The 27971-nt window shown below is 58.9% G+C and overlaps 4 protein-coding genes across 11 annotated transcripts in view; 1 reads left to right on the top strand and 3 right to left on the bottom strand.

The window, feature by feature from the left end:
- The window catches only part of UNKL (unk like zinc finger), a 45936-nt gene extending 39429 nt beyond the window's left edge, over positions 1–6507 (bottom strand). For 2 of the 7 annotated variants that reach the window (XM_059038475.2, XM_067012799.1), the window contains exons 1-2: positions 5188–5290; positions 3736–3945 (exon numbers count right to left, since the gene is read on the bottom strand). In XM_059038475.2, coding sequence (XP_058894458.1) covers positions 3736–3945; positions 5188–5264 — 287 coding nt within the window. In that variant the 5' untranslated portion in view covers positions 5265–5290. Of the gene's footprint in view, positions 1–3735; positions 3946–5187; positions 5316–6466 lie in introns of those variants that run through there. The other 5 variants (XM_059038479.2, XM_067012792.1, XM_067012791.1 and 2 more) reach the window with 4 other exon arrangements.
- A 1807-nt stretch (positions 6508–8314) lies between these two features.
- UQCC4 (ubiquinol-cytochrome c reductase complex assembly factor 4) lies at positions 8315–9339 on the bottom strand. Its single transcript, XM_059038509.2, has 2 exons — positions 9238–9339; positions 8315–9161 (listed from the first exon to the last, which is right to left on the bottom strand). Exons 1-2 carry the CDS (start codon positions 9267–9269, stop codon positions 8786–8788), a joined length of 408 nt encoding a protein of 135 aa, XP_058894492.1. The 5' UTR covers positions 9270–9339; the 3' UTR covers positions 8315–8785.
- A 1009-nt stretch (positions 9340–10348) lies between these two features.
- Positions 10349–17981, top strand: PERCC1 (proline and glutamate rich with coiled coil 1). 2 transcript variants are annotated; one of them, XR_010836546.1, is made up of 2 exons: positions 10349–10457; positions 11271–11296. XR_010836546.1 is itself a non-coding variant. In XM_059038502.2 (2 exons), the coding sequence occupies exon 2, from the start codon at positions 17187–17189 to the stop codon at positions 17979–17981; it is 795 nt and encodes a 264-aa protein (XP_058894485.1). In that variant the 5' UTR covers positions 10349–10457; positions 17144–17186. The 2 variants fall into 2 exon arrangements, 1 of the variants encoding a protein (XP_058894485.1); XM_059038502.2 differs by lacking the exon at positions 11271–11296 and adding an exon at positions 17144–17981.
- A 700-nt stretch (positions 17982–18681) lies between these two features.
- CCDC154 (coiled-coil domain containing 154) lies at positions 18682–27668 on the bottom strand. Its single transcript, XM_059037557.1, is given in 18 exon segments — positions 18682–18778; positions 18896–19083; positions 19373–19456; positions 19877–19994; positions 20367–20443; positions 20518–20637; positions 21643–21795; positions 21859–21969; positions 21971–21989; positions 22340–22461; positions 22544–22672; positions 22745–22846; positions 24782–24905; positions 25256–25351; positions 25677–25723; positions 25910–26087; positions 26176–26348; positions 27552–27668. Coding segments are annotated over 18 exon segments (2055 nt in total).
- Positions 27669–27971: the final 303 nt, after the last annotated feature.

Below are 27971 nucleotides of genomic sequence, written 5' to 3'. Positions count from 1 at the left end.
AACCGAGCGTCGCTTTCTTCAAAATCCCAGCCTGAGAAATACCTGCGACGGATCCGCACGGGTGGGAACAGCGACCCTGTGGGGTGGGCCCGCCTGGGCCGCCTTCAAGCTCGGAGGCAGCGCCCGCTCGGCCGACTCGCTCTTGGCCGACTACAGAGGGCGCGCTGCGAGCTGCAGACCCAGGCGGTCCAGCCGCGCCGCGGGGAGGCCAGTTCCCACGGGGGCGGGGCTGGACTCACGTGACCTGGACGGCCAATCGAGGCCCGTGCCGGGGAAGGGGCGTGCCCGCCAGAACAAAGGGCGCCGCGACAGGGAGGACCTGGGGCGCTAAGCTCTGACGGGCCTTCCCTGCCACAGGGTGCCCGCCGGCGGAGGGTGACAGCGGGGGTGGTGGGGTGGGGGGGTGTGGCGTACGGGGTGGGGCCACGGAAGGAGGGGTGACAGAGGGGGAGGGTGACTGCCCACGGAGAAAAAGGGGTGACAGAGGGGGTGCCCATGGGGAGGAGGAGATGAGGGGGCTACCCAGAGATGACAGCTGGAGTACTCACAGGGGGTGGAGGTGACAGATGGGGAGGGGTCACTGGGAGGAGAGTGACAGCGAGAGGGGAAGTGTGACAGACTACCCGCCAATGAAAAGGGGTGACAGCGGGGGTGTGACAGCGGGGGAGAAGAGTGCCCGCAAATGAAAGGGGGTGACAAGGGGGGAGAATGACCACCTGCCTAGGACAGGAGTTGACATCAGGGGTGGCAACCCTCTTGGGGGTCCCACCCTCCTGCCCACGGCTCAGCCCCACAGCGCCCCCATCACGCTCCAAGAACTTGGATGCTTATGTCACCTGATATTGGCTGAAGGGTCTTTGGTCTCTGATACATATTCATGATTTACAATGACAGGTTGGTAGTACATATGCCCAAAATAGACATTTCAAGAACCAATGAACTGAAATAAAAGGAAAGCCCTTTCCTTGCTCTGAAAAATAGTATCTATTTACAGATTCCATGGCAACCCTGCACGAGCTAGAATATGTAATTCAACAGGACAAACTCTGGGAAAGTCTATCTCCCATGGAATGAGTGGTAATTACTAAGGAGAGATTCTCAGGGGAGATGTTTGGCCTGTCAAACACTTCCTATGGGGCTGAAGCAAGTCATCTCATGTGCTCACTAAAAGTCACAAACAAAATCTTTAATAAGACACGTGTACTTTCATACTGTCTGTACATGTACACAGGATACACCCAAAACAGTATCAAACAACCATCTTAGTCCCATTCTTCTTCTCAATGATAACCTGCTAACCTGAATGCTATTTGGGCCATATGTTAATTTTTTTTTTGGGGGGGGCTGCATCATGTGGCTTGTGGGATCTTAGTTCCCCCGCCAGGGATTGAACCTGGGCCCTCGGCAGTGAAAGCCCGGAGTCCTAACCACTGGACCGCCAGGGAATTCCCCATGTTAATGTTTTTGCAATAAATAATTGTAATATTTAATTAATATTTGAGTCCAGCTTAAAATGACCATACACAGGTAGGTGTCCACTGCAGCACTCTTCATTCCATAGGAACTGGACCCCACCCTGGATGTCCAGCAATGGGGCCAAATCCATACCAGGACATTCAGACTCTGGAACCCAAAACAGCTGTTAAAATATGTTTTCTTTCTGGCACAGTGGTTAAGAATATGCCTGCCGGGCTTCCCTGGTGGCGCAGTGGTTGAGAGTCCGCCTGCCGATGCAGGAGACACGGGTTCGTGCCCTGGTCCGGGAAGATCCCACGTGCCGCGGAGCGGCTGGGCCCGTGAGCCGTGGCCGCTGGGCCTGCGTGTCTGGAGCCTGTGCTCCGCGATGGGAGAGGCCACAACAGTGAGAGGCCCACATACCGCAAAAAAAAAAAAAAAAAGAATATGCCTGCCAATGCAAAAGACACAGGTTCGAGCCCTGGTCTGGAAAGATCCCATATGCTGGGGAGCAACTAAGCCTGTGCACCACAGCTACTGAGCCTGCGCTCTAGAGCCCACGAGCCACAACTACTGAGCCTGCGTACCACAACTACTGAAGCCCGCGCGTCTAGAGCCCATGCTCCGCAACAAGAGAAGCCACGACGATGAGAAGCCCGCGCACCACAACGAAGAGTAGCCCCCGCTCTCTGCAACTAAAGAAAGCCCTCACACAGCAACGAAGACCGAATGCAGCCAAAAAATAAAATTAATTAATTAATTTTAAAATATATATGCTTTTTTTCATGCATTAAAAGCATCACCAGCGAGGGGACTTCCCTGGCAGCCCAGTGGTTAAGAATCTATGCTTCTACTGCAGGGGGTGCAGGTTTGATCCCTCATGGGGAAACTAAGATCCCACATGCCATGTGGTGCAGCCAAAAAAAAAAAAAAATAGCTTCACCAGTGAACACTACCAAATAGTCCCCCATCCTGGACTCTGGAATGGGGTCAGACATGCTAGGTGACTGGATCCCTGCACCAGGGTCTCAGCAGTGGCCCCTGGGGGCAACTCAGGACTTAAGGTCCAGAGAGGTGACTGACATGGCCAAGGGAAATGAGGGACCGGAGGCCAGGCCTTAGCTAGACAAAAATATCTCTCTTCTGCAGACCCATTTGCAGGAAACAGCAGCTCAAGATGCAATTAAATAATGCACTTTTAAAACTTCACAGAAGTATAATACCATCTTAACCAAAGTGGAGCTAGCTACATTATTTCCACAGGCTCCAGGCTGCCTTAACAACAACCCTATCTAACTATCTGGTGTTCAATTTAAAACCTTTCAGGAAATATATAAAGCTTTTAAGATGATCACCATAGGTCAAAAGTTTACTCCCTGACCTAAGCATTTTTGAAAATGAAGAACAGATTCACATGGGTCTCCCTGTGCAGCAATGTGAAAGTTGTCTTTAAAAGGGACCATACCTCGAGAACCACCTCCCTTCAGAGGGTCAGGGGATGAAGCCTACAGCGCCTCCCCCAGATCAGACCAGGATCCAACAGAAGCTGAACAAGCTGCTCTTTCCAAGAGGCCCTGGGGCACAGCGCCACCACCTCACCTCCAGGTGGGAATGGATAGGCTCTTCTCCTCAAACGGCCCACAGGAAAAAAGCAAGACCTCCCTCTACCAATCTCTGCCAGTTATATGAATGTACAATCTGACTTGTACTTTCCGTGTTTCCTATTCTACATATTTCAAAATGAAGACATCTGTTCATAACACCATTAGGAAACTTGTGGGAAAAAAAGGCAACCAAAACAAAACCTTTATTTCCTAAACTTTAAAAGTGCTACACAAATAACTTTCTTATCAATTAAAAAAAAAAAAAACATATAAACAGCAAGAAATGAACCACTCCAGAAACATCTGCACAATGTGAGCAAACCTTCTAACAAGCTCTCTGACCAAAAGGCAACTGACAACTACAAAATGGTCCTAAACTCAAAAGGTTTACTTCATAAGGGTTGGTTCTAATGCAGCGAATTTACAGAACTGGGTGGCAATCAAAAGTGGGAAGTGCAGCAAAATCGGTTTGTCCCGTACAGGGTTATCCCCCAGCCAGATGCGGTTCTTCCTGCACTGGCCGAGAAATAGGAAAATGTCCCCATCAAGACCAGCGGTCAAGGGAAAACTTCAGAGTGAAGACTGGGCCCTGCAGGTGCCAGGTGCTGGAAAGCCCAGGTCCGCCACCCACCCATGTGTGGGGGCCACGCTGCCCCGCGCGGCTGCGCACACTCACTCGTCGCCGTCGGGGCACAAGCCGCTGGCCTCGTCGTACTTGGAGCAGTACACGTCCGGGCTGTAGTTAAAAGTGCCGTCGCGCCTGCGGAGCGGTCTGCGCCGACGCTGATTTAGGAAATGCCAATGGAAACAGGTAAATGGCCTGTGCTGGGTGCACTTGTGCTGCACAAACAGGGAGCACTGCTCTGTCCTAAACTCCTTTAGATACCTAAAAAGACAAACAGCGTTGGGGTCGCTTCCGTCACCACCGCCGCCGGTGGGCGGCCCGAGGACTCGTGGGCAGGGGTCAGATCCCGTGCGCCCGAGGGCCCCGACCCCAGGCACGATCCCCCACTCTGCTGACCCCCTTCCCGCCTCCCCCGGCCCACGTGCGTTTCTCAGACCCCAGGCACGACTCCACATCCCCGACCCCAGATGCGACCTTCGACCCCAGGTGCAAACCCCCATCCTCTATCCCAGGCACGGTCCCAGATTCCAGGTGCGACGCCGGACCCCAGGAGCAGCCCCCCATCTCCAATCGTAGGCACAATCCCCTAACCCAGGAGAAACCCCCCATCCCAGACCCCAGGTGTGATCCCCAACCTCAGGTGCAACCTCTCACTCCGAGTTCAGACACCCTCCCCCCACCACGCCCCCGCAAGCTCAGTCGCGTTCGTCGGGTCCCAGGAATGGTTTGCCAATCCCAGACACGGTCCCCGACCCCAGGCGCGACCCGGCAGAATCCAGATGCGGACTCCTGGCCCCAGGCGCAGCACACCCCCCCATCTCCGATCGCAGGCGTGACACCCACTCCGACTCCAGACGATCCCTGACAGCCTCCCCCCCGCGGCGCCCGGGCGAGTTCCCGGACCTCAGGCGCTATCCCTCAGACCCCATGCACAGCCTCCTCATGCAAACAGACGCGACCCCCAATTTCAGGTGCGATACCGCGACTCCAGGAGCGCCCGGGTCCCCAAGCCCCGGTACCATCCCTGACCCCAGGAGGAGGCAGCCGGAGTCCAGATGGCCGCCCTCCGCCCGAGCCCAGGCGCGGACCCCAATCCCCGACTACAGGCGCATTCTCGGCGGCCCCCGACCCAGGACCCCAGGCGCTGTTCCCCGATTCCCAACCCAGGAGCGTGGACCCCCGACCTCGTCCTCCAGCCCCCAAGCCCAGGTGCCACCCCAGACCCTGGGCGCCGCCTCCTGAGCTCAGGCGGCGGTAGCTGAGTAGGATGGTGGTCCACCAGCCCAGAGTCTAGGCGCGGCGCGGAGGCTGGGGGGCCGGCTGGCCAGGGGGCTGCAAGGGAGAGGCAGGGGGCGGGGGGAACGGGGAGAGGGGCGGCGCGGGGCCCCAGGCCGCACCCGGAGGCAGCTCCCAGGCCCAGGGGCGCGGGGGCGCGGGCCGGGGGCGCGCGGGGCCGCCCCCTGCCCCGCCCCCGCCCCCGCCGCGGCCGGCCCGGGCACTGACCTGTAGTGGGTCGGCTTCTCGGTCTGCGGGGGGGACCCGCTCAACGCCGCCGCCGCCGCTTTCGAAACCGACGGCATTTTCAGTCAAAACAATGCAGCGCGCATGCGCCGCGCGGGCCCGCCCCCGCCCCTCCGGATCTCCCCCCTCGCGGAGCCCACCCGCGCCCCTCACCGGGACGGCCACGCCCCCGCCACGCCCCCATCCGGCGCCCGGCGCTGTGCCGGGGGCCCAGTGAACTTCCCAGCACCAGGCCCCCAGCGGGGACCCGCGCGCACCCCAAACCACGCCATGTCCCGAGCCCGCCGCCTCGGCCGGACGCCTCCACCCACCGTGCCCCCCCGGCGTCCACGTTCACAGCCCATCTTGCACTTGCTTGGTCCCGTTCCCGCTGCCGCCTTCAAGCCACCACAGCTGCCCCACGCGCTCTGAACGCCCTGACAGCGCCCTGAGCAGCTCCAGGCTCCGAGACGCAGCCGACAGGTCCCGAATAGAGACAGCGTACCCAGGCTGCTCACACTCGCCTTCATTCGTTCTATGACTCCCGGGTTGGGTGCTGAGACCGCAGAGTGGCTCCAGTTGCTTAGGGCTTGGTGTGGGGGAGAGAGGGGGAAAGGAGGCCTGACTGCTCATGGGTAGCAGGTTTCTTTTAGGAGTACGCACATGCCCTAAAATTACATCGTGGTAATGGTTGCCCCTGCAAATACACTAAAAAATCAACTGTATACTTTAAATGGGTGAACTAAATAATATGTGAACTACATATCAATAGAGCTGATTTTTAAAAAAGAATCCAAAGGCTCGAGGTCAAGGGGGAGACACACACACACACACATGCCCTCTTCACCAACAGGGTGGGCGGGGATGCACAGAGGGTGGGAACTCCGGGAGGCAGGCAGCAGCTGCCACCCCTGCTAAGCCCTACCACTCAAGGCCCCAGCTCATCTGGCCCTGGTAGAGGAAGCAGGGTGTGCATTTTGGGAGGGAGAACCCAGGCCCAGTACATTGTTTTGTAAATAAATAGCATGAAACTTTTTTTTTTTGGCCGGGCCCCGCGGTTTGAGATCTGAGTTCTAACCACTGGACCGCCAGGGAATTCCTGAGACATTATTTAAAATTTTCAACCTCGCTAGTAATTTTTTTTAATGCAAACTAAAACAAGGAAGAGCCCATGGAGCAGGCAGACTTTTTGTTGTTCTTAACAGCAACCCACAATGCTGGTGACCTGCAGCAAGAAAACCCCTTAAAGGAAGTGTGGCTGGGAGGACGAATGGGTACTGACCTTTATGGAAAATAATCTGTTCCATTTCTAGAAACTCCAACCTAAAAAAGAATGAGATTCAGACAAAGATGTACAAAGATAATTATCAAAGTTATTTGGCAAAAACTTAAAGAGCACCTCACAGAGAATGACAATGGTTCCTGAGAATTGTTAATGACAAGAAAAATGCTCCTACTTAAGTGACAAAACAAAGCAAGATACTGCAGTTCCATACATTTGTTCCCAGGTATGTAAGTTTCTGTTTTTTTTTTAAACACAAGTAATACAGTAAAATAAGCCATCACTTGCTGGTGGGATGAATGACTACCTTCTCTATATGTTCACATTGTTTAAAGGAATTTCTACCTATACAAACATTACATTTAAACCTGGAAATTAAAATGGCAAAAAATCAACATGATATTTTTGAAGAAAATCAAGCAGAAGAATGAAACAAGGCCCATGAATTCTTTGGAGGAGGACTAAACATATCTTGAAGACTACCAGGATGCAGGGAATGAGAAAGTTTAGGATATTTCCAAAGTCCCGAGCTGGGAGGGATACAGAGCAAAGAAACAGGTTTGGGGAGAGCTGAACTCTGTTTTGGACCTAAGGAGCTTGAGGAAGCTGTAAAGTCCAGTTGAGAAGTATAGAGAGCCACCTCGAGCTTAAAAAAGGAAGTTGGGGGCTCAAGATAAAGAAATTTGGGGATCTTTGCTGTAGAGGTGGGAGAAAAGATGCCTACCCAAGAAGCACCTTCCTTGAAGAGAGCAAAGAGAACTGTGACAGGCTGTAAAGATTGCCATTTTTCATGCTTTTGAAGAATGTTCTTAGAAGGCTGGGGTAGTACCCAAACGTTAAAATACCCTCAGCAGCTTGGAAGATATTAGGCCATCGACTTAGGTAACCTCTTTTGCTTGGATTTTTTAAAATACAATTTTCTCCATCTTCTGCCCAACAGTGCTCACAGCAGTTATCTCTAGGTGGTGGGATTATTACTGTTTCTGATTCTCTACGTTTTGCTTGTTACGCTGTTTAACTTTTCCAGATAAATCATATTGCTTTGGTCATGTGAAAGTTACTTTTAATTAAAACAAAATTTCTTCTCGTTAGTTCTTACGTTTTTTCCTGCAGGAGCTAGTGAGAGTAAAGTCAGGGTTCAGGTTTGAATGACTGTTGCTCAAATAAAATGGTTCACAACCAAATAGGTCACAACCACACCAGATCAGAGAAAGGACATCTTAGTTCTTTTCTTTGCTCCCAGTGGAACTAACGATGTAGCCTGAGCCATGATTAGGTCAATCCTTCTGAATCTTGGTCTCTTCATCTTTAAAAAAAATTAATATACTTGTCTTAGCACCACCTACCTGACAAGCATAATTTACCAAGGTGGGCCAGACCTTGGCCAAGACCTTGTGAGAAGCCAGTACATTGCCATACAGTCAGTGGTCTTCAACCATCCGAGTGAGAGAAATTTCCAGTTAACTTTGGCACCAAAGATATGCCAAGATAAAACGTTCCACTAGAACCTTAAGTAAATAATATCTTCCCTTTTATACATCTTGTATTTAATCCAGAATTAAGAAAGTTTCCTGCTAAACAGTACTTGAAAACATATCATTTACATACCCAAAATACTGCCTCTAAGTTGTCCATAAAAATATTTATAAATGTATTCCACTCAGAAAGTTGTTGCCTTGCTAAAATTAAAAACTGGAAGAGAGGTGAGAAAGTGTTCCACAATTAACATTTAGGTTTCTTTCCTCAGTTCCTATTCTGGAAAAAACAAACAAACAAACAAAGGAAGTGAAAAGACTAGAAGGCTCCCTTTTTAAAATGAAATGGCAAAAAAAAAAACCAAACATTGGCTTAATTCCACATTACCAAATTAATATTTATTGTTAGTCTGTTAAACTAACATCAATTTATACACATCACGGTACACTGTAAAACAAAACGTTTAACTCTTCTGCGAGTTATTCTGTCTCAAAAAGCAAATGACCTGCAAAGTGGATCACACTGGATTACAAGTGTCACCAGCATCCCTTTGGAAACGTGATAATGTTGTACAAAGACATCACAAATCCAACAGCACACGCTGCAACCAAAACCCTTTCTATGGACCTGAAAAGTCTTTTGGACGTATTCGATGGCAACAAGTATCAGGCAAAGAGCCGGTTCCGATTTGCTGACATTCTGCTTTGCCTTCAACGAGTCAGCTTTGCCAGGGGCGCCATCCAAGTCCTTCAGTCTGGGGACGCGCATAACCAGAACAAAAACGGTCAAACGCGACGTCAAAGCCTAAAGACTCAGGTCTGTTCCCTCGCTGCTGGCACCCCATTAAGTTCTCGCCCCATGGGCCACCGGAGGTCCAGGCTCTTCAGAACAATCGCTGGGCTCCGGTACCTCTTCTTCCAACATCCGTCTCAACCACCGGTCCGCGCTGGTCTCCTGCCTAAAGAAGCACCAGATGACCAGAACCATGAGGCACAGGCTGAAGGGCAGTACCCTCCACCAGGGCCGCTGCTGCTCCCTTCCCAGGGAGTGCTTCACTGTCCAGCGGAACGGGATGGCTTTGCTGGAGGAAAACTGAAAGGGGCGGTTAGGGTCATCCTCTTCCTCACCCTCGGCCGCGGGCTGGGAACGAGCCCGGCCACCGGGCGGAAGATGCAGGCTTCGGAAAGGCCAGCGCACGAGCCTCAGTACCCGGAGGGCCCTGGAAGAGAGAGAACAGTGAGCGCGCCCGCCCGCCGCTCTCACCGTAGGTCCCACCGAGACCGCGCGGAGCTCACCCAGCAGCCGGCGAACGCAGCACGCAGCTCATCGCAACCCCGGCTTAGCACCCGGCGCCGCCGCGCGCAACGTCGCGTCACTTCCGTCGCGCGGAGCCGGAAGCCGCGCGCTGTTCCGGGCCTCCGCTCACGACTACAGAACGTGGACCCACTCGCGCAACGGAAATGACTCACGTCCTCCGGCGGCCTCTTCCGTCGCAGGCCCGCCCCCGGCCGGCCGCGCAGGCATGCCGGGAAATGTAGTTCGCCACCGGCCCGAAGAGGAACGAACGGGCAGGTTCCTAGGCTTCCGCGTCCGGCTTGAGGCCGGCCGGCGGGGACGGGATGCTGGCGTCGTCTTCCGACGAGCTCGCCTTAGCGCGGGTCTCACCGTCGGCCGGGCTCACCTGAGATCGGCGCCCTGGGCCCACACTCCACACCCCTCCCGCCGGGCAGGCGCAACCCCTGGACGCCTCCTCCCCGCGGCCTCGCGACGCCGTTTTGCTCTTTTCATTGGACTTTCAACCACGGAGTCATCTTGTCCCCTCGACTAGTGTCCCCCGCCCCATGGCCGCGGACCCTCACCCATCCCTGGAGCTTTGCGTTGCTCTGTGCTGCGCACGAATAGCCGCGTCTACACCACCCGCCCTACGGGACAGGCATTTCTGCGCACTGCTCAGCCGTAGGGCCGCCATCCCTCACCCACCGCAGCAGGGCACGCCCACGGCTGTCACCGGGAAGCCAGCAGGCACTCGGACAAGTCTCTCTCTCCAGGCCAGCGGAACCACTAGTGCAGAGCGTAGCGCGCCATCATCTTTGTGGGTGGAGGCTGCAGCCTGCTCGGGGGGAACCTTCCCATCTACCTTCAGGAGTCAGGCCGGGAGGGTCACCCTCGGGCTGTCCTGGGACTTCCTGTCTACCCGGTTCCCCAGTTGACTTCATAGGGAAGCTGCTGGAGCCTTCTGCCTTCAAGGCAAACTAGCCCTGGGTCTGCTGAGCCATCCTGTCTGGAGACCACATAGGAGCACCCAGGCGTCATCACAGACTCTGTGGAGATGTGGTGATGTGCTAGGGGGCGGGGCTTGACGGTGACAAAATCAGGTTACGAGGCCACCTTGTGAACTGTGACTGAAAAACAAAAACAAAAACACAACGTGAGAGTTTTTCTGCCAGTTTTTGCCAGAGCACAGAGGGCCTCATTCCTGATCTCTGCCCTGAACTCCTTTAAGGGTGTGTTGAAGGTCAGTGACTACAGTGGCAGGTGACTTCATTCTTGTAGAACCAGGTGACAAGCGACAATTTTTAGTTGGCAGCTGTAATGTGCTGCCTCCTGGTTCAGAATCTTTGCCTCTGGAGCATCTCCTGCACCTTCTTTCTGTCAGGAGAAGCACCAGCCTCAGGGGCCAGTTCTTCACCCCTCAGGAAGTCTAGAGACACTTAAGCAAGGGTGGCGGGCTGGAGGTGTTCCTAGCTCAGCACCATCTGGGAGATCTCCCCACCCTGGGAAGCCCAAACCTGGATGCCTGGTGGTGGCTCAGCTGCAAATCCAGGACTGTGTTCAGAGCTGCTGTGTCAACAGAGACACCTGTGTGCCCACATCCTCCTCACTGGGCCCCGCCCCACCTGTTCCACCCCAGAACCCCACCCAGAGTCACTGCCAAACCAATTCGACCACAGGGAACCCCAAGAGCACCTACTGTGGGCAGGAGGATGGACCAGAATCATTCTGGTGTGCAGCCTGTAGGGCTTCCTGGAGGAGGTGGAGATCAAAGAGGCCTGAGGTTGGGGTGGAGCTGCTGACTGCAGCTGATGCAGCCACCTGGTTGGTATGCTTTAGGGCATCTGGGCACAAGCTGCCCTGGGACAGCAGAGGGGGGTGCGCTGGGGGTCAATGGCAGGGGCTAGGGCTTCACCCCCAGGCAGGGCAGCCTCCAAAGGGTCACTAAACCTGTCCCACTGCCTTGGATGGGTGACAGAAATAAGACAGCTCAGACAAGCACCCCTTGAGCCTCTGCTTCCTCAGCTGTAAAATGGGCATCTCCTGTCCTTCGCAGGCTGCTTCCAGGACTGGTGCTATGCCTGGGAAGCCCTCTGCTGGTCCCTGGGACAGCTGTTAAGACTGATAAGGGGACGGCATGGAAGTGTCCTTCCATCCTGAGACAGTGGAGGGCTCCTTTCCTGCCATCAGGCTCCTAGGGTGCTCTGAGGCCAGAGTCTGGGAGGAGCAGCACAGGCCCACAACAAAGACTTAGCAAATCCACACGTCCAGTGGACCTCTCCTCTGTCCCCAAGTCCTGCTGGCACTGGTCTCCATTCTAGGTGAAGGCATGATGCAAAGGACGTGGGTCCTGTGGAGTCTGAGGAGGACAGCAGGACTTGATCTCCGGGAGGTGGCCTGGTGCTTAGAGCTGGGCTGTCCTGTAGGATGTAAACAATTTCAGAGAACATCAGTGTTGGACCAGGCCTCTCCATGACCATGGTGGCTCAAGACCCCTTTATAATCACATCTGAACACAGGCAAAACATGGAAGTGGCCAAAAAAAGACCAAATACCCCCTTCCTGGCTGATGGGAGGGACCCTGGTCCTTTACCAACCATGGCTGGAGCCTTGCCTCATCTGCCCTCCTTCTGGATAAGATGTATTAAAGATGCTATACTGGGTGGAATGATGTCCCTCCAAATTCTTATCCCCCTGGAGCCTCAGCACGTGACCCTATTTGGAAATAGGGTCTTTGTGGATGTAATTAGTTAAAACTATGTCATAATGGATAGGGTGAGCCGTAAATGATGTCCTTATAAGAGGAAAAAAGACCCAGAGATGCACAGGGGAGCAGGCCATGTGAAGAGGCAGGCAGAGACTGGAGTGATGCGGCCACCAGCCAAGGAACGTGGAGGACTGCCGGCTACACCAGAAGCTAAGATTCTCCCCCAGAGCCTTCATGGTTTAATATTTCTGGCCTCCAGAAGTGTGAGAAAGTAACTTCTGTTGTTTTAAACCACCAGATGGTGGTCCTTTGTTATGGCAGCCCCTGGAGACTGATACAGATGCCCAGTCACAGTTACCCTGCTTGCTGACAGCACGCAGCCCAGAGCAGAGCCCCTCACCCAACAATGGCTGAACCCAGAGCCCTTACTAACACCCGCCTCCTGAGACACCCATGCTCCGGCTGTGAATTCTCCCTTGCTTAAACCCACCTTGTTCAGTGACATATGTGTCCCTGGCAGCCTCTGGCTGGAGGGCAACAACAGCCCCAAATGCTGTGGTTTGCTTGACCCTCTGAGGCGGTGGAGCCCAGAGTGGGAAAAGCCACAGCCAGATACGGCTGGTGGCCCGGTGTCTCCAGGGCCCTCCACTTCCTGACCCCAGAAGTCTCAGCAGGGCACTGGCTGATAGGTGCCCAGCACTGGCAGCGATGCTGCTCTTGTCCAAGGTCCCCCTTCTCCCAGAGGCATAAACCAACACCTCAGGCTTCATTATCTCAAAGCACACAGAGAAACCTCACACGAGGACTAATGTCCCACTAATGGGAGGGAGGCTGCAGCCCTTGTGTGCCTGATGGTGGGAGTAATTTACTGTAGCGCCACTTGAGAGCTGACATATTGGAGCTATTGATTTTCCCTGGGAAGATCAATATGGGGTGCATGGGGACAGGCAGGGCCACCACCTTTGGAAAGGCAGAGCCTTTCTCCCAGGGGCTGAGGCCTGACAGCAGGGATGGGGGCTGGTGGGGGCAGGGTGGGCACAGAGCTCTGAAGGCCCCATGCTGCCCACAATGGGGGCCTGCCTGGGAGCAGATGCCAGAGCATATGCTCAGGCCCCAAGCCTGGCAGCCTGAGTGCCTCAGCCCCCAGCCCCACCCAGGAGCCCCCATGGGCACAGGGGGCTTAGACCACCCATGCCACTTGGCCTGGCACTGGCTGGCCACTCAATACCGGCTGGACATGTGTGGGCAGTGATTCTGGGAAAGTGCGTCTCTCCACCTACCCAGGGTCCCCCTGGCTGCCATAACCCAGCCCAGCCTCACCTGTAACAAAAACTGGAGTTCAGCCTCCACCCACCAGACTCCTGTGTCTATCTTGAGCATGGCTCTGACTCAGGAGGGGCAAGGAAGGGGGTAATTCCACTAAGACCCAAGATCTGCTTCTTGAATCCCTCTCATGCCTGTCTCCCACCCTCACCTCTACACACTGTGCCTTGTTAGGCCTCATCGTTGATCGCTAGGACTGGTGCAGTGGCACCCTCCCCAAGTCTCCGGTCTCAGGCCTCCCGTGTCCAGAGGCCCACCCCACACTGTGCTGCTGAGGTTCCTCTCCCCAAACACCTGCCTGCTCTGGGTTCTCCCCAACTCTAGAACTCTCCATCCTAGACTGGGGTTTCCTCCTTGTCTCTGGTCAGGCAGAGAAAAGCACTGGGATTCTGCCACTGGAGGACAAGGGTCTGGCTGTCTGTGGACAGACTTACTACAGCTGGCACTAATGGACACCTTGCTGGGTCACTCTTGGGACCCAGAGCCCCTTCCACAGCTCCAGTTCCACTGACTGGGAGCCTGAGGCAGAGGCCGGGATGGAAAAGTGGGAGTGTGGTGTGGGGGCTGAAAACCACCCTGGGGTCTCTTTCCTACAAAAGCCCCACTGCCACTCTGCGATTTGGTACCAGTGATGCTGGAAAGAGCTGAGGCCCTGGCCAACTTGGCTCCCAGTACAGGAGGAAGGTCTGAGCTCCAGGGCCAGGCCAGGAGGTCCTATGTGCCACCCACCCCAATTTCTAGCCAACGCTTCCAGCTTTGGGCTTCCTGTTGCTGCTGAAACAGGGAGCACAAACTGAGTGGCTTAAGACAACACTGATTTGTTGTGCAGTCCTGGTAGTCCGAAGTCCCAAGTGGGTTTTCCTGGCCCCAAATCAAGGTGTCTGCAGGGTTGTGCCCCAAAGGCTCCAGGGGAGAATCTCCTTGTTTTCCGGATTTTGGAGGCCACTCCATTCCTTGGCTTGCAGCCCCTCCACCTTCAAAGCCAGCAGTGACCTTCTGCTTCTGTCACCACATCTCCCCCCACCCCCACTCGGACCCTCCTGCTTCCCTCTGTGACACAAAAACCCACTGATAATCCAGGGCCATCTCTCCTTACCTCAGTCACCTCCTCTGGGTCCCTTTGCCAAGTGGGTAGACGATGCAATTCCCAGGGATCAGGATGTGGACATCTTTGGGGCCATCACTCAGCCGACCACAGGGGTGCCAGCTCCTCACGATCTGGTTCCTTTCCAGGCTGTCCCCTCTGCTGGAACACCTTTACTTCCCCCGGCTTGGCTGGGTGAGCACCTGCCCCATCAGCGCCTGCAAACCACCTCCTTCGTGAAGCCCCTCCTCTGGCCACAAAGGCCAGGACCTTCCCCATGACAGGGCTGCGTCTCACCTTCCTCAGCCCGGCCCCCGTGCCCAGCACTTCCCTTGGGCCCCTGAGGCCCCACCCTGCGGGGCTGACCCAACCCGGCCGGTCTCCAGCCCCTTCCCAGACCCCGGCCCTGGCTGTTCCCAATAGGCAGCAGTGGGCAGTGCAGCTACAGCCAGGACAGTTGCTGAGGTCCAGCCCTGGGTCCTGGGCAGGTCATGGTGGGCGCTCCCTGGGCTGGCAGAGGGGTAGGGGCCGTATCTGGGCAAAGAGGGATTCTGGGGTCCCAGCAGTCCTGGGGAGCCACCGGGGACCCCAACCCCCAGCCTCCCACAGGTCTTGGCTTACAGCTGGGCTGTGCTGGGTCAGAGAGAGGCTGGCTAAGGCTGGGGCAGGGCCGACCCACAACCAGGACCTGGCAAGTGTCATCGGACCCCAGGGTGTAAGGACAGAACTGTGGCTATGGCCGAGGTCAGTTTCCGGGGACGGGGAAACTTGGACTGGACTCATGGGACTCATGGTGAAGGGGCTGTAATGATGGGTGGTAACCACAGTGAGGATGTCCCCGGGCAGGACCCACGGGGCTGGAGGGGCCACCAAGCCCCTTAGGGGAAGGCACAGGAGCTAAAAAAGAAGCCAGAGAAGGGAGGTGTCACCTCAGCCTGGACATGGGGACGAAGCCCTTGGGGGAGCAGTGATTCAATGGGGTTTGTTGCAAATGCACCTGCAGCTCTGGAATGGTGGGAAGTGGCAGGAGGGGGCTGGGCAGGGGCTCCGGGGTCCCCACCTGCATAAACCCACCACCTGGGCCCTGGCTGGTGGTCCCTGGCCCTCCTGGGGCTTCCCAGGTCCTGCTGCTGGCCCAGAGCCCGTTCACCCAGAGCGCTGCAGAAGCAGGATGTCCTCTAGAGAAGGCTACTCCAGGAGTCAAAATAGCATGAAATTTAATTTTCCGCCTATTTGACAAGGTTTGGTCTGGGCCCCAATCAGCGGCGGAGATAAGGGTCCTCGGCCCCGGGTGTGAGCCAGCTGGGCGAGCGGCAAACACTCCACGGTCCCCCGGGCAGGCTGAGGCTCCCCCCGGCGGGGCCCTGGTTGCCGGGCGCTAAAGCAAACGGGCTCTATTTGCCCAGTCTGCGATGACAATGCAGTCACCAAATATTTGCCAGCCGGGCCAGCCACAGAGCTTGGCTATAAATGCTTGAGCCCAGGTGGAGGTGGGCCTGCCCAGCGGGAGCTGCAGGCCTCGGCAGGTAGGAGCCAGGCTGGGCGGCAGGCGGGAGGGTGCTGGTGGCGGAGGTCCTGGGAAGGCTGTGGGTTCCTCTGCCCTGGTGGTCTTTGGGGACCACCCACCCATGGGGAGGGGTCAACAGCAGGGCTGAGCGGGGCTGGGTCATCTAGGTGGGCCAGCCAGGGAAAGGTGGGCACCTGAGTCTTGGCTCCCCACCAGCGGCCATGCCCACGCCCAATGCTGGGGCCACGGTTCACCCCAACACGGAAGAGGGGCCCTAGAACTGCAGAGCATGATAGCAGGGAGGAGGGGGAGGTCCGAGAGGCCCCCCTGACTCTGAGGGCAGCCTATGGACTTCCCACCCCTCCCCCCACATGGGGAGTGGTTTCCTGAAGCTGGGAACCCCCCTTCTCTCTAACCCCCCTTCCCTTTCTTCCTCCCCCTTGCCCAGGGCTCCCACTAGAAGGCCTCCTGGTCCAAGGGCTGGCCCACTTGCCTCCCTGCAGTGGAGGAGCTGGGGCCCTGTTCTGGGGGGGCCTCCCACATTCACAATCAGCTCCCCTAATCCCACCCCCTCCACGGTCCTGCCAGCCCCCCCACCCATCCCCAGGTTAGAGATGCTAGAGGTGACCTCACCACCACCCCCACCCCTGACAGGGAGCACAGGGAAGCCTGCAACTGTGGGGACAGAGAAATGGCTCTGCCCTCCCCCGAAGACCCCCGGAGCTCACCCTCACAGCCCCTGAAGCCTCTGAAGCCCCCCAAACTGCAAGGGACAGAGCACCCAGCTCGAGGCAGCCAGGCCCGGCTCCCGGGCTCAGCATGGACACTTCAGGCACGGAGGGACCCTGCCAACCACAGACACTGGGGGAGGGGGCATGCCAAGGGGGTCCCCCCCCACCCTGCACCTGGGCAGGCTCTGCGTCAACAGGCCTGTTTATCAAGAGCTACAGCAACCCTGAGCTGGGACAAGGGCTCTGCTCTCCAGGCCCCAAACCTGCCCGAAGCCCAGCCCCTGGGCCGGCTCCCTTCCCACCTGCCCTGCTTCTCTCTCTCCGAGTCACTATTCCAACAGCACTGTCAGCCACCCTCCCTACAGGATAGGATGTACCTCCTCTGGCGGGAGACTGAGGCCTGCGCCCTACAGCTCACTCCTGCCATGCCCCCCGCCCACAGTGCCCACCACCTCCGTCTCTCCAAATGTCATCTGCCTCTGAGCTCAGCGCCCGCCCCAAGCCTGCAGTGACTATTCCCCTAGGAGGGCTGCGGGCCCTGACTGCTAACCTGTCCCCTCTCTGCCTCCCTCCCCAGCTAGCACCCATTGCCTGAGAGCCCCCAGAAGCTCGGCAGAGAGATGGCCGCGGGCGTGATCTGGCCTCTCTGTGACTTCCGGCTGCCTCTGCCATCCCACGGGCCCTTCCTGCTCTCAGACCCGGAGGCCCCAGACACTTCTGAGGAGGAGGAGGATGGGGAAGAGGAGCTGGAGGTCAAGGGGCCAGAGGGCCACAGCCCAGCCACCCAGAGCTCAAGTTGGGCCCGAGAAGTGGCCCCTCTGGACCCCAGTGGCCCAGAGACGCCACTGCAGCTCCTGCGGTTCTCTGAGCTCATCAGTGGCGACATCCAGCGGTACTTCGGCCACAAGGACCGGGGGCAGGACCTCGACACCTGCGATATCTACGCTGACGGCCACACGGCCAGCAGCTCAGCCAGGGAGCTCTCCTGCACCAACCTGGTGCGCCTGGCCCAGAGTGAGGCCCCAGAAGACAACGAGGTCACTGAGCCTGGGGTCTGCTCCCCTGGGGCCCCTGAGGGGCAGGCATGTGGGCCAGGCCTCGGTGGGGAAGGGCCACAGCCGCTGGGACCCCTGGCCGAGCTCTTCGACTACGGGCTGCAGCAGTACTTGGGACCCAGGGCCGCGGCTGGCTGCCGACTCCGGCTGGAGCAGAAGTACGGCCACATCACCCCCATGACCCAAAGGAAGCTTCCCCCCTCCTTCTGGAAGGAGCCGGCACCCAGCCCCCTGGGTCTGCTGCACCCCAGCACGCCTGACTTCAGCGACCTGCTGGCCAGCTGGTCGGCAGAGGCCGGCCCTGAGCTGCTGGGTTGGGGGGGGCAGGCCCTGGAGGAGGTGCAGCTGGCCGAGGCCTAGAGAGTGAGCAAGGATCAGTGGGGGTGAGCTGAGGGCAACAAGGGTCCAGACTCTCTTTATTGCTGTCCTGAAAGGAGCCCTCGGGGACCTCCAATCAGGGCAGCCACCAGGGGACAAATCAGCTCAGGTAGGGACTTCCCAGGCCAGGGCAGGGGATGGGCAGGGGCCACCCAAGAGCTCTGCCCACAGGCGGGAGGATGGGGCAGGAGCTGCAGCCTCTTGGAGGCAGTGGGCTCAGGGAGTCTACATGCTGGGTTCCCCTCTGGGCAAGCCACATTTCCTCAAAGACCAGCCCCCAAATTTCCAGTCAGTGGTGAAGGGCAGCCCTCCACACTGCCTGCCCAGCTGCCCCCAGGGTGGCCCCTCCTCGTGGTACCTGCGGCAGGTGGCAGGGCCAGCTACCATGGGGGTGAGGGCTTTCTTGGAGGGGCAGGAAGTGGGGCACCGTCTGAGTGGCCAAGCTAACATGCTGTTGGCTCCGGGTGGGGCTTGGGCCGCAGTGCCTGTGGGTGAGAGGCCCTGGGGAGCGGTGGGGCCTGGGGCTCAGCAGCCAGGACAGGAGCAGGGGTTCTGGGAGTCTAGGGAAGGTCCTCTTGGCCACTCCCCTGCCCGGGGCCTCCTGAACCCCTGGAGGGAACTCCAGTCTCTGACAGGCATGGGGCGGGCATGTTTATTTCTGGGAAAGAGGCAGGGACGAGAGCTAGTGGGTGGGCTTCCAGCTGAGGGGCTTCTCCCAGATCGCCCTTGGCCTCCGCCAGGCCACCAGCTTCATGAGGACAGCTTTCCACTGCAGCCACCTGCCCAGAGACATGGCTCACAGCCCGGACCCCGCCTCTGCCCATTGCCCTCGGGGTCCGCCCAGCCCCGAACCCGGGCCTGGAGGGGGCTCTGGAAGGCAGCTCCCCGCTGCCCACCTCACGGCCTGATACATGCCCCAGTGGTTCACGGGGACCACCTCGTCAGGGGCCACGTCCTTGATGAAGAACTGCCGCCTCACCAGGGACATAAGGACCCTCCTGCTGCCTACCGTCAGGGCCCAGGGGCCCTCCTCGCTCCACAGGTGCATCACGCTTGACCGCAGAGTGGCCATTTCCTCCGTGCGCTGTGGACGCAGGAATCAGACCAGAGGGGCGGGACAGCCAATGGGATTTATCTCCCTCTGGGCTAGCCTAGGCCTTATCTGCCTGGAAGCTCTGCTTGGGCCAGACAGGCAGACAGACGGCTGGGCAGACCAAAAAGATAGGGGGTGGCCAGGCTGGGGGTGATGAGGGCAGCTGGGAGTCAGGCTCTGCACAGAGAAAGGTGGCCCACCCACAGGGCCTGGTAAGCCCTGGAGCTTGGGTGGGGGGGCGGGGGCACGGCCAGGGCCCAGTTCAGGGGCCACCTCTCACCCGCTTGGTTTCTGTATTAAACTTGAGATTCTGGATGGTCTTGTCCTGGATGCTGCTTTCCAACTTCATCATTTGGTTCTGAAACTAAATACGGCCCCCATTTGTGGGCACAGATTCAGGAAGTCTGCAGACCCGGGGGAGGCCTCCGCCCTAATCACTCGTGGCAGGAGCCGGCCTCCGACACATGGGTCCTCGCCCCTCAGTGGGAGCCGGCCACATCACTCAGCCCGATGACAAGGGGGGACCCGGTCAGAACTCAGGGATGCTCTTTTCACTGACTGCTGATGCACCTCAGCATCTACAGGAGCCCCCACTTGATACTTCCAGAGTCTGATATGTGCAGAGCCACCCAGCAGGACGGCTGGTTCCATGAGCCTCGCCCCCCACACTCCCAGGGGGGTGTCCTGGATCTGAGCCTCCCTGGGTGGGGGGAGGTCTGCCCCTGTCTGAGCCAGCCCCCCACCACCCCCCACTGAGTGTGCCAAGCCCAGGGGCCAGGGGTACCGTGGCCAGCTTGCCCTGGATCTCAGCGATGTTCCGCCCGGGGTTGCCCTCTCTGAGCAGCTGCACAGAGGACAGCGGAGCAGCCAGCTCCTGCCTCACAGCCTCACCCTCGAACTCTCTGTGAGCACAGGAGGCTGGGGCTTCCGGGCTCTGGGGGGCATCTGGGGGGGCGGGCAGCTGGAGGGAGGAGGCCAGGGGCAGAGCATAGGGTGCTCAGCACTGTCGCCCCAGCAGTGGGCACTGGGGGGTCCCCAGCAGGTGACAGAGTGAAAGGCTGCCCCCATCAGGGGCCAAGCCCAAAGCTGGGCCACGCCTGGGGTGGGGAGGGGTCGGGGCTACCACAGGTGCAGGGGCTTGGGGAGGATGGACCACTGTCAGGAAGCTCTGTGATGCAGCAGGGTCGTTCTGAGATGGCTGTGCCCTCCTGCGGTGGGACCAGCCCAGTCCCTGAAGGTCCTGCCAGGCTGTGACAGGGAGCCGGGGGCCTCACCTGGCTTTGGCCTCGGCGGAGATCTTTAGGTCTGAGTCACTCTTGTGAAGGATGCACCTGTCAGCGATGGCCTCTATCTGAAACACGGAGCCGGGGGGCGGCTCAGGATGGGCACAGTGGCAAGGGGGAAGCCACCCCAGCCCTCACCCACCTGCTGGGGCAGGCTGTCCACTCTCTGCTGCACCTCCCGTAGGTGTGCCTCGGCCTCCTCTTGACACCGGGCCAGGCCTTCCTGCCATCGCTGCTCTGCAAATCCCCACTCACTCTGTGCCTGGGGCACGGACACCAGTGAGGGCTGGAACCCACCCAGAGAGGGAGGGTGGACAGGCAGACAGACTGGCCCCACTGGAGCCATAGTCAGACGGCCAGCCCCATGCAGCAGAGCTCCTGGAGGGCACAGGGCCCCCACCTCAGCTCGGAGCATGTCCACACTGACCGGACACAGCCCAGGTGGCCTGGCCTGGCACAGTCTGGGTGTCCCGGTTCTCCCAGGCAGGGCCACCAGGCTGAGCAGAGCCACATCCCTAAGAAAGCCTGGCTTCACTCCCTCCCCTGAGCCAGACCCAGCTGCCTGTGAGTCGGCAGCAACAGAGAACAGGTAGCCGGCCTACACGCACAGGATGGGGGACCCGGCCCCGCCGCCAAAGGGTGTATACCGGTGTTCACGGCAGCACTAAGGGCATCCGAAGGACACCAGCTCAGTGTGCATCAGCTGACAAGTGGATAAGCTATGGTCCATCCACACAGTGAAATGTGACAGCCATAAAAAGGAAAGGAGCACTGACACATGCCACAAAGTGGATGAACCTCAAACACGGAACGTTCAGCGAGAGAAGCTCACAAAAGGCCACAGAGCATTTGATTCCATTTATACGAAATGTCCAGAGCAGGCAAATCCAGAGAGATAGAAAGCAGACCAGTGTTTGCCAGGGGCTGGGGGAGGGGGTGTGACCTCTAATGCACGGGGTTTCCTTTTGGGGGGATGGAAAAGTTCTAAAAGTGATTGTGGTGGTGGCTGTACAACTCTGAATACACAAAGAATCACAGAAGTACACACTTTGAAAAGGGGAATTGTCTGGTGTGTGCGCTGAACCTCAATAAAGCTGTTAGAAAAAGAGCAAAAAGAACCCAAAGGTGTAGGCTGCTTTGCTGGTCACTCAGTGGAGCCCCCGTGTGGTTGGGGCCCTGGGTCTTGTGGACAGCTGTTGCCGCCCTGAGGGGCAGCAGGACCCCTCCCATCTAGGTGCGCCTTCCCCGGGCTGCTCTGTGCACTCACCTTGCACAGCCTCAGGCTCAGCGTCTGCTCCTGCAGGTCCAGCCTCCAGCTCAGGGCCAGGAAGTGGTCACTCATGTCTTTCACCTGCCTGACCAGCTCAGCCACGGACACCTCCAGGGCCTGGCTCTTCTCTCGGAGCGGTGTGAGGCCGGGCTGAGTGTACTGCCTGAATAGGCGGGGAACCCTGCGGGCCCAGCCCTGGTCCTGCCGCCTCACCAGCTCCAGGGAACTGTGCATCTCCTGCTGGGCCAGCTCACTGGCCAGCTGCATGGCCTCCAGGCTCTCCTGCAGGTACGTAGCCAGCTCCCCGGCCTGGCTGTTCTCCATCCAACTGCCCCTTAGCATCCCTGGGGGTGGGTGCCACTGAGAGAGACTGTCCCTCAGCCAAGGCTGGCCTACCCCTTGGCATTGTGCCAGGGCAGCGAGCCCAGCTACTGGCTTCAGAACCTTCCAGGTGGCTCCAGGGAGAGGATGAGGGTCATCACAGGGACCACTGAGACGGGGCTGTGTCCACCTCTGCCACTCAAGAGCCCCCCCGCGAGGGAGAGGCTTGGGGAGGGATGGGAGCCCCCCACTAAAGGACAGCTTCTCTGCCCCAGGGCACCCCACTGGGCCTCGAGCCAGGCTCAGGACGTTGAGGTCAGGGGAGCAGGGTTGTTCCCACCTGCCCCGCCTGAGGCCCCACTCAGACACCCACCAGGCCTTCTGCTCGGCCAGCAGAATGTGGCTCAGCGATGCTTGGTTCTGATGCACGAACTGGGTCAGCTGGACCACAGCCTTGTCCAGGCCCCGACACTGCTCTAGGAGGTGGCACTCTTCCTGCTGCCAGGCAGAGGCAGCCTGAGACCTGCCCAGCTCCAGCCGGGGCCCTGCCTGTGCCAGTGCCCCCCACGCCACCCACCTGCCTCTGCCCCTGCAGGGCCCGCGTGAGCTCTGCGTCCAGCTCCCGGAGTTGCTGCCACTTGCTCTCCAGCTCCTCCCGTAGGCCGCTCTCCGCCTGCAGCCGTGCGATCTCTGAGGCCTTCATCCTCTGCAGGGAGACCGCGCCCACCGTGAGCTGGGGAGAGGGGGACTGGCTGCCCCGCCGCCGGCAGGTACGCACATTCTCCAGGGCCAGAAAGCTCTTCTGTAGGAAGCCGCATAGCTTGGCCTCCCTCTTGAGAAAGCGGAGGCTTGTCTCCTCCCTGAGCTGGGTCATCTGGGCCTGTGGAGTGAGGGCCACATTGTCACTGTGCACCTCCCCATGGGCGTCCCCCTCGCCCATCCCCATACCAACAGCGCCATCAGGGACTTGCTGTTCTCCTGCCCAACCATCTCTGTCGGAGGGCACCCTAGTCCTGTGTGCCCTGCAGGGGTGGGCCCGTCTCACCCTCCTCAGGAAGGAAGGCAGGGCAGGCAGGGGCCACATGTCCCAGAGAGCCAGGCGCAAGGGCTGTGAAGGGTCTGAAGGCCACACTCCACGGGCCCAGGACACACATGGTCCTCACAGTGACTGCCAGACCCCACCAGGGGAGGTGGCAGAACAGCCATCGGATCATACTCCTACCAGGAGCCCCAGGAAAGGAGGCTGAGTGTACATGTGAGCACACGCTCACACATGCACACACACTCATGCACGTGTGCACATCCCCATTCACACGTGTGTACACACACACTGTCTGCCCTTGACCTCCAGGCCCAGGGTGGGACCCCTTGTCTCTTCTCCCTCCATCAGTTCCTTTCCTGCTGCACCAAGGGTCTGGATGCAGGAGACGGGGGTCTAAGCCCACAGGCACGAGGCACCCTCTCCACAGCCACAAGTCCTTCTAGGCTAGGAGTGCTTCCCACAGCCCAGAGCAGGTGTGCCCTGAGCCCCCATCAGCCTCCCTGCCCCATGCAGGGTGACCCGGAACAGGCCTCGGCTGTTTCTGTAAAGAACCAGAAGGCAGACGTTTGGCGTTTATGGGCCACAGGGTCTCTGTCATAACCCCTCAGCTTTGTGGTTCCAGTGCAAGAGCAGCCGTGGGCAACAGTAAATGAATGGCCATGTGCTGATAAAACTTTATTCACAAAACCAGGCAGCAGTGGAAAGGTACTGACCCCAGCCCCAGGGCACACTTGGGGAGATGCGGGCCAGCCAGGCATTGGGGATCCCAGGCCCCGATGCCACCTGGGGCTCCTGCCTCTTGATGGAGCCAAGGCACCAGCTTCCCACAGGGCAGCGGGAGGGGCATGCATGGAGCTGGGCAGCTGAGCTATGAGGGCAGCAGCTGGGGATGCAGCACAGCCCCTGGTCTCTATTTGCAGAGCTGAAGAGGCTGGGTCCAGAGGCCCCACCCTGGCCCCTGCCCCACCTTCTAGGCCACAGGCACCAGCCCGGAAGCAGGGACACTGGAAGATGCATCTTCAGGAAAGGAGTTCCACTTTGCACGGAGGGAAGCATTGACGCTTCCTTGGCCCATTGAAATGGCCAAGGAAGGGGTCTCGGGCTATGAGATTGTATTTCTTTTTTTGCTGTACGCGGGCCTCTCACCGCCGTGGCCTCTCCCATCGCGGAGCACAGGCTCCAGACGCGGCAGGCCCAGCAGCCACAGCTCCCGGGCCCAGCCACTCCACGACACATGGGATCCTCCCAGACCGGGGCACGAACCTGCGCCCCCTGCATCAGCAGGCAGAACCTCAACCACTGCGCCACCAGGGAAGCCCAAGATTCTATTTCATGATCTGGGTGCTGATCACATGGGGAAGGGGAGGTGGGGGAGCAGTGGCCGCAACAGCACTCGTGCTAATGATGGACTTTCTGTGATGGAGGACGCACTCCACCTCAGCACAGCCAAATCGGCAGCCACCAGCCACAGGTAGCCACAGAGCACTGCGATGTGGCTCGTGTGACCAAGGAACTGAATTTTAAATTGCAACATACAGAGCCACCTGTGGCCAATGGCCACCGTAGTGGACAGCGTAGGACTTGAGAGTCGGCCACCAGGTCCAAATACGTGAACGGAACCAAAACAAGAGCTGAGGTGAAGGAAGAGCCCAGCAGTGGAGAAGATGTGGGATGGGGAGAGTTGGGGGTCTCCTGCACAGACCGTCTTGCTGGCAGCTTGCTGGCTGCTGATGCCAGAGCCCTGCCTGGGCCTGTCCCTGGCCTCCCAGGTACCTGCATCCTAGACACCTCATGGTCCACCCTCTGGCTGCCCTCCTCCTGGCTCTTCTGCAGGGCTCCACAGGCCACCTCCCAGTCCCATTCCTCCTGCTTCAGCTTCTCAGTCAGCTCAGAAAACCTAGGGGCAACGGCTGCAGGTCACAGCAGCCCAGTCGGCCAGAGGCCTGATGAGGAGCCTCAGGGAGGCTGGTGGGGCCCTGAACACCAAATCCTTTTCAGGCCAGGCCTGCATCCGGGGGGCCCAGGCTGACCTAGCAGGAGGTCCAACCCCACCCGGGTAAACACACAGAGAGGCCAGAAGCCCACTCTGTGTCCCCTCCTGGGACAGAGAGAGCTAGGCTCCCCGTGAGCGTGACTGATGGGGAAGGGGAGGGGGTGGGGACCCTGGGCTGGAGGGTCACCTGCCCTCCTTGATGACTCCCACACGACCCCTCGGCAGGTCCAGAGACAGCCTCCTGAGGGGCCCACCTAAGGCTGGCCTCCTGCTTAGCACACTTCCACTCAGAGTCCTGGAGTGCCTCCTTCCTCCTTATCTGGGTCAGGGCCTCCCGGACCTCCACCAGCCTGGCACACAAGAGTTGCTTCTGCCTGGGGCCTGCCCTGCCACCTCCTGGCAGCCAGGAGCAGGCTGGGCAGCCTTTGGGGTGGGGGTTCAGCCAAGGGGCCCAGCAGCAAGCCTTCTGCCCCTTTCCCAGGCTCCACAGGCTGCTGGGCTCCAGCAACCTGACCTTCTGGAGTTGGGCCATGGATGTGTTTGCTTACCTGAGCAAGATACCAAATTGGAGGCAACAAAAGCCAGGGGCTGATGCCCAGACTGGCCTGGCAGCAGTCGCTGCTTCCCCAAAGCCCCCTCCCTCCTGTTAAGCCTGCTCCAAGGGTGCAGGGGTACCTCTTGTCCAGGGCCTGCATCTGGTTCTGGTTCTGCAGGCTGGGGAACTGCAAGATGGAGGGGTGAGCTGAGTGCAGGCCAGGGGCCCTCCCAGCTCGACTAGCACAGACACAGGGGCCCACGGAGTGGGACCCGAGGCCCTGCCTGAGCAGCAGGGGCTGAGTGGGGCTCAGCGTCCAGGAAACAGCTGCCCTGACACCCTGGGATGTTCCCTCCCAGCCGACACGTCCCACCTGGAGAGCCTCCTTCTTGGGGGCCTGAGCCGCCTGCTGCAGCCTCTTCAGCTCTGAGTCCTGCAGCTGCAAGAAGGTGTGCACCTGCAGCAGCTCCTACAGCAGGCTCAGTGTGGTACGCTCGCAGCAGGCCTTGTGTCCCCGCAGCGACACCACCTCGGCCTGCAGGTCGGCCACCCTGGTGGGGTGAGGAGTGGGCTGTGTCGGCTGCGTGTGCAGGACACTCACTACGTGGCTCCCCTGCCCCTGGTCCCCAAGGGGCTCACCACCGCTCCAGCTTCTTCTAGTGCTTGGGGGTGTCCTGCTCTGGGACCAAAGTGGTGGATGGCAGGCAGCTGGACTCATACCTCTCTGAGATCTCCTCCAGACTCAAGGGCTCGGAGCTGGCCAGCCCTTCCTCCAGGAGGAGCTCCAGATCCTCCGGGGTGATGGTGCCTGGCTGGGAGGGTGGCAAGGTCCCTGACGAGGGGTTGCTGTCTGCCGGCTCTAGAAGGTACCTTGGGGTTTGCCTTTAGAGCCAATGGGGGGAGATGCTTGCAAATGGAGCCCAGGGTAACAGGGACCCCAAACCTTGCTAAGTGTGCCCACTGAGCTCACCGTGGCTCATCCCGCTGGGTCCCACAGCAAGGCCCAGCTCTCACTGTCCATGTAGGAAGCTCAGGCTCAGAAAGGTCCAGGGCCCCACCTGAGGACATATAGCATTTGGCAGCAGGAATGGGACAGTGCCTGCCTGACCAGCTCCAGATGGAGTGCCTGGGCTCTGAGGAGAGCTGGGGGTCAGGAAGCAAAGCCGTCCCACGTGGCCCAGACCCTCGTGCAGGCTCTCGCCTGGTGGTCCTCCCAGCTCCGCTTCAACTCACCTGATATAGCTTTACCAACAGCCCTGCCTGTGGTTTTGGCTGTTGCCCAGAAACCCTGGGCCTAGCACCCCACGGCTGCCCACAGCTGGACCCCAGGGCGGTTGGGGGAGGGGGGTAGGGGAGGGCGGCAGGAAAAGTCAGAGCTGAAGGCTCTGGGATCCAGGGGGAGCAGGTGAGGTGTGAAGTGGTAGCTCTGCCCTCACATCTCTCCTTCAAGACAAAACCAAAGTAGGCAAGGCAGCGGGGGCTCTTCTGGAACCTTCTTTTTCTCACCAGAACCTCCTGACTTCACAGCCCAACTGCCGGTGGAACCTGAGCCCTCAGCTTTCCCATTCCATCAAGGCCTCCCCAACTGCCCATTTTTGGAAGGATCTGAGCGGGCACCACTTGGCCAGCCAGCAGGGGTGGCTGCTGGCCTGTCACGGGCAGGAGCCCTCTAGCCTGGGCAGGAGGGGAGGGAGGCCCAGGAGCAATCACTGGCCCTCTGGTCAGAGAACCCGAGCAGGGAGGCTGGAGCCCAGGACCTGCTGAACACAGCCAGCCCAGCAACCAGGCCGAGGACACAGGGTGCCACAGGGGGACATGGCCAGAGCAGAGCCACTGAGAGAGGGTGCCGGCCACAGAGCAGCTGCACTGGTGATTTGAGCAGCCTCAGCGAGAGAGACAGATGGAGTGAATTTTAGCAGTCTGCTTTATTTAACCCAGTGTAACTAAAATATCACTCCCTCAACACATAACCAACACCTGAGCAGCTGAGAACACTGCCTGCGCTCTCCCCACACCGGGTCCTGAAGCCGGGTGCGCTGTGGGCTGTCTTGCTTCAAGCCAGCACTGACACTCAGGTACCTCACCCCGCCCAGGTGGCCCTGCTCTCTACTGTTGCCCAGACCCGCCCACATGGTCAGTGTCTCACAGGCAACCCCTTGCCCAGGAAACCCGACACCACTCAGCCACACCACACACCTTGGAGCCCAGTGGGGGAGGGGTGACACGGGGCTGCGTGCTGATGGAGCAGCCCGTGTTTTGCACCTGAGTTTGCGGACAAGGACCATGGCCAGGATGCAGGGGGAGGGAAAGAGTGCCTTCCCCGAAGGCTCTGCAGCGGCCCCAGTAGCAATGTGGACAAGGACGCAGTGGCCAGGGGCCTCCCTCCCATGGGTGTGGGGTGGCCCCAGGTGCTTCCCCACCTGTGGGTCTCTGAG

This window comes from Kogia breviceps, chromosome 14, assembly GCF_026419965.1.
Source record: "Kogia breviceps isolate mKogBre1 chromosome 14, mKogBre1 haplotype 1, whole genome shotgun sequence".
Classification (NCBI taxonomy): domain Eukaryota; kingdom Metazoa; phylum Chordata; class Mammalia; order Artiodactyla; family Physeteridae; genus Kogia; species Kogia breviceps.
This window is presented reverse-complemented; position numbering and strand designations above follow the sequence as displayed.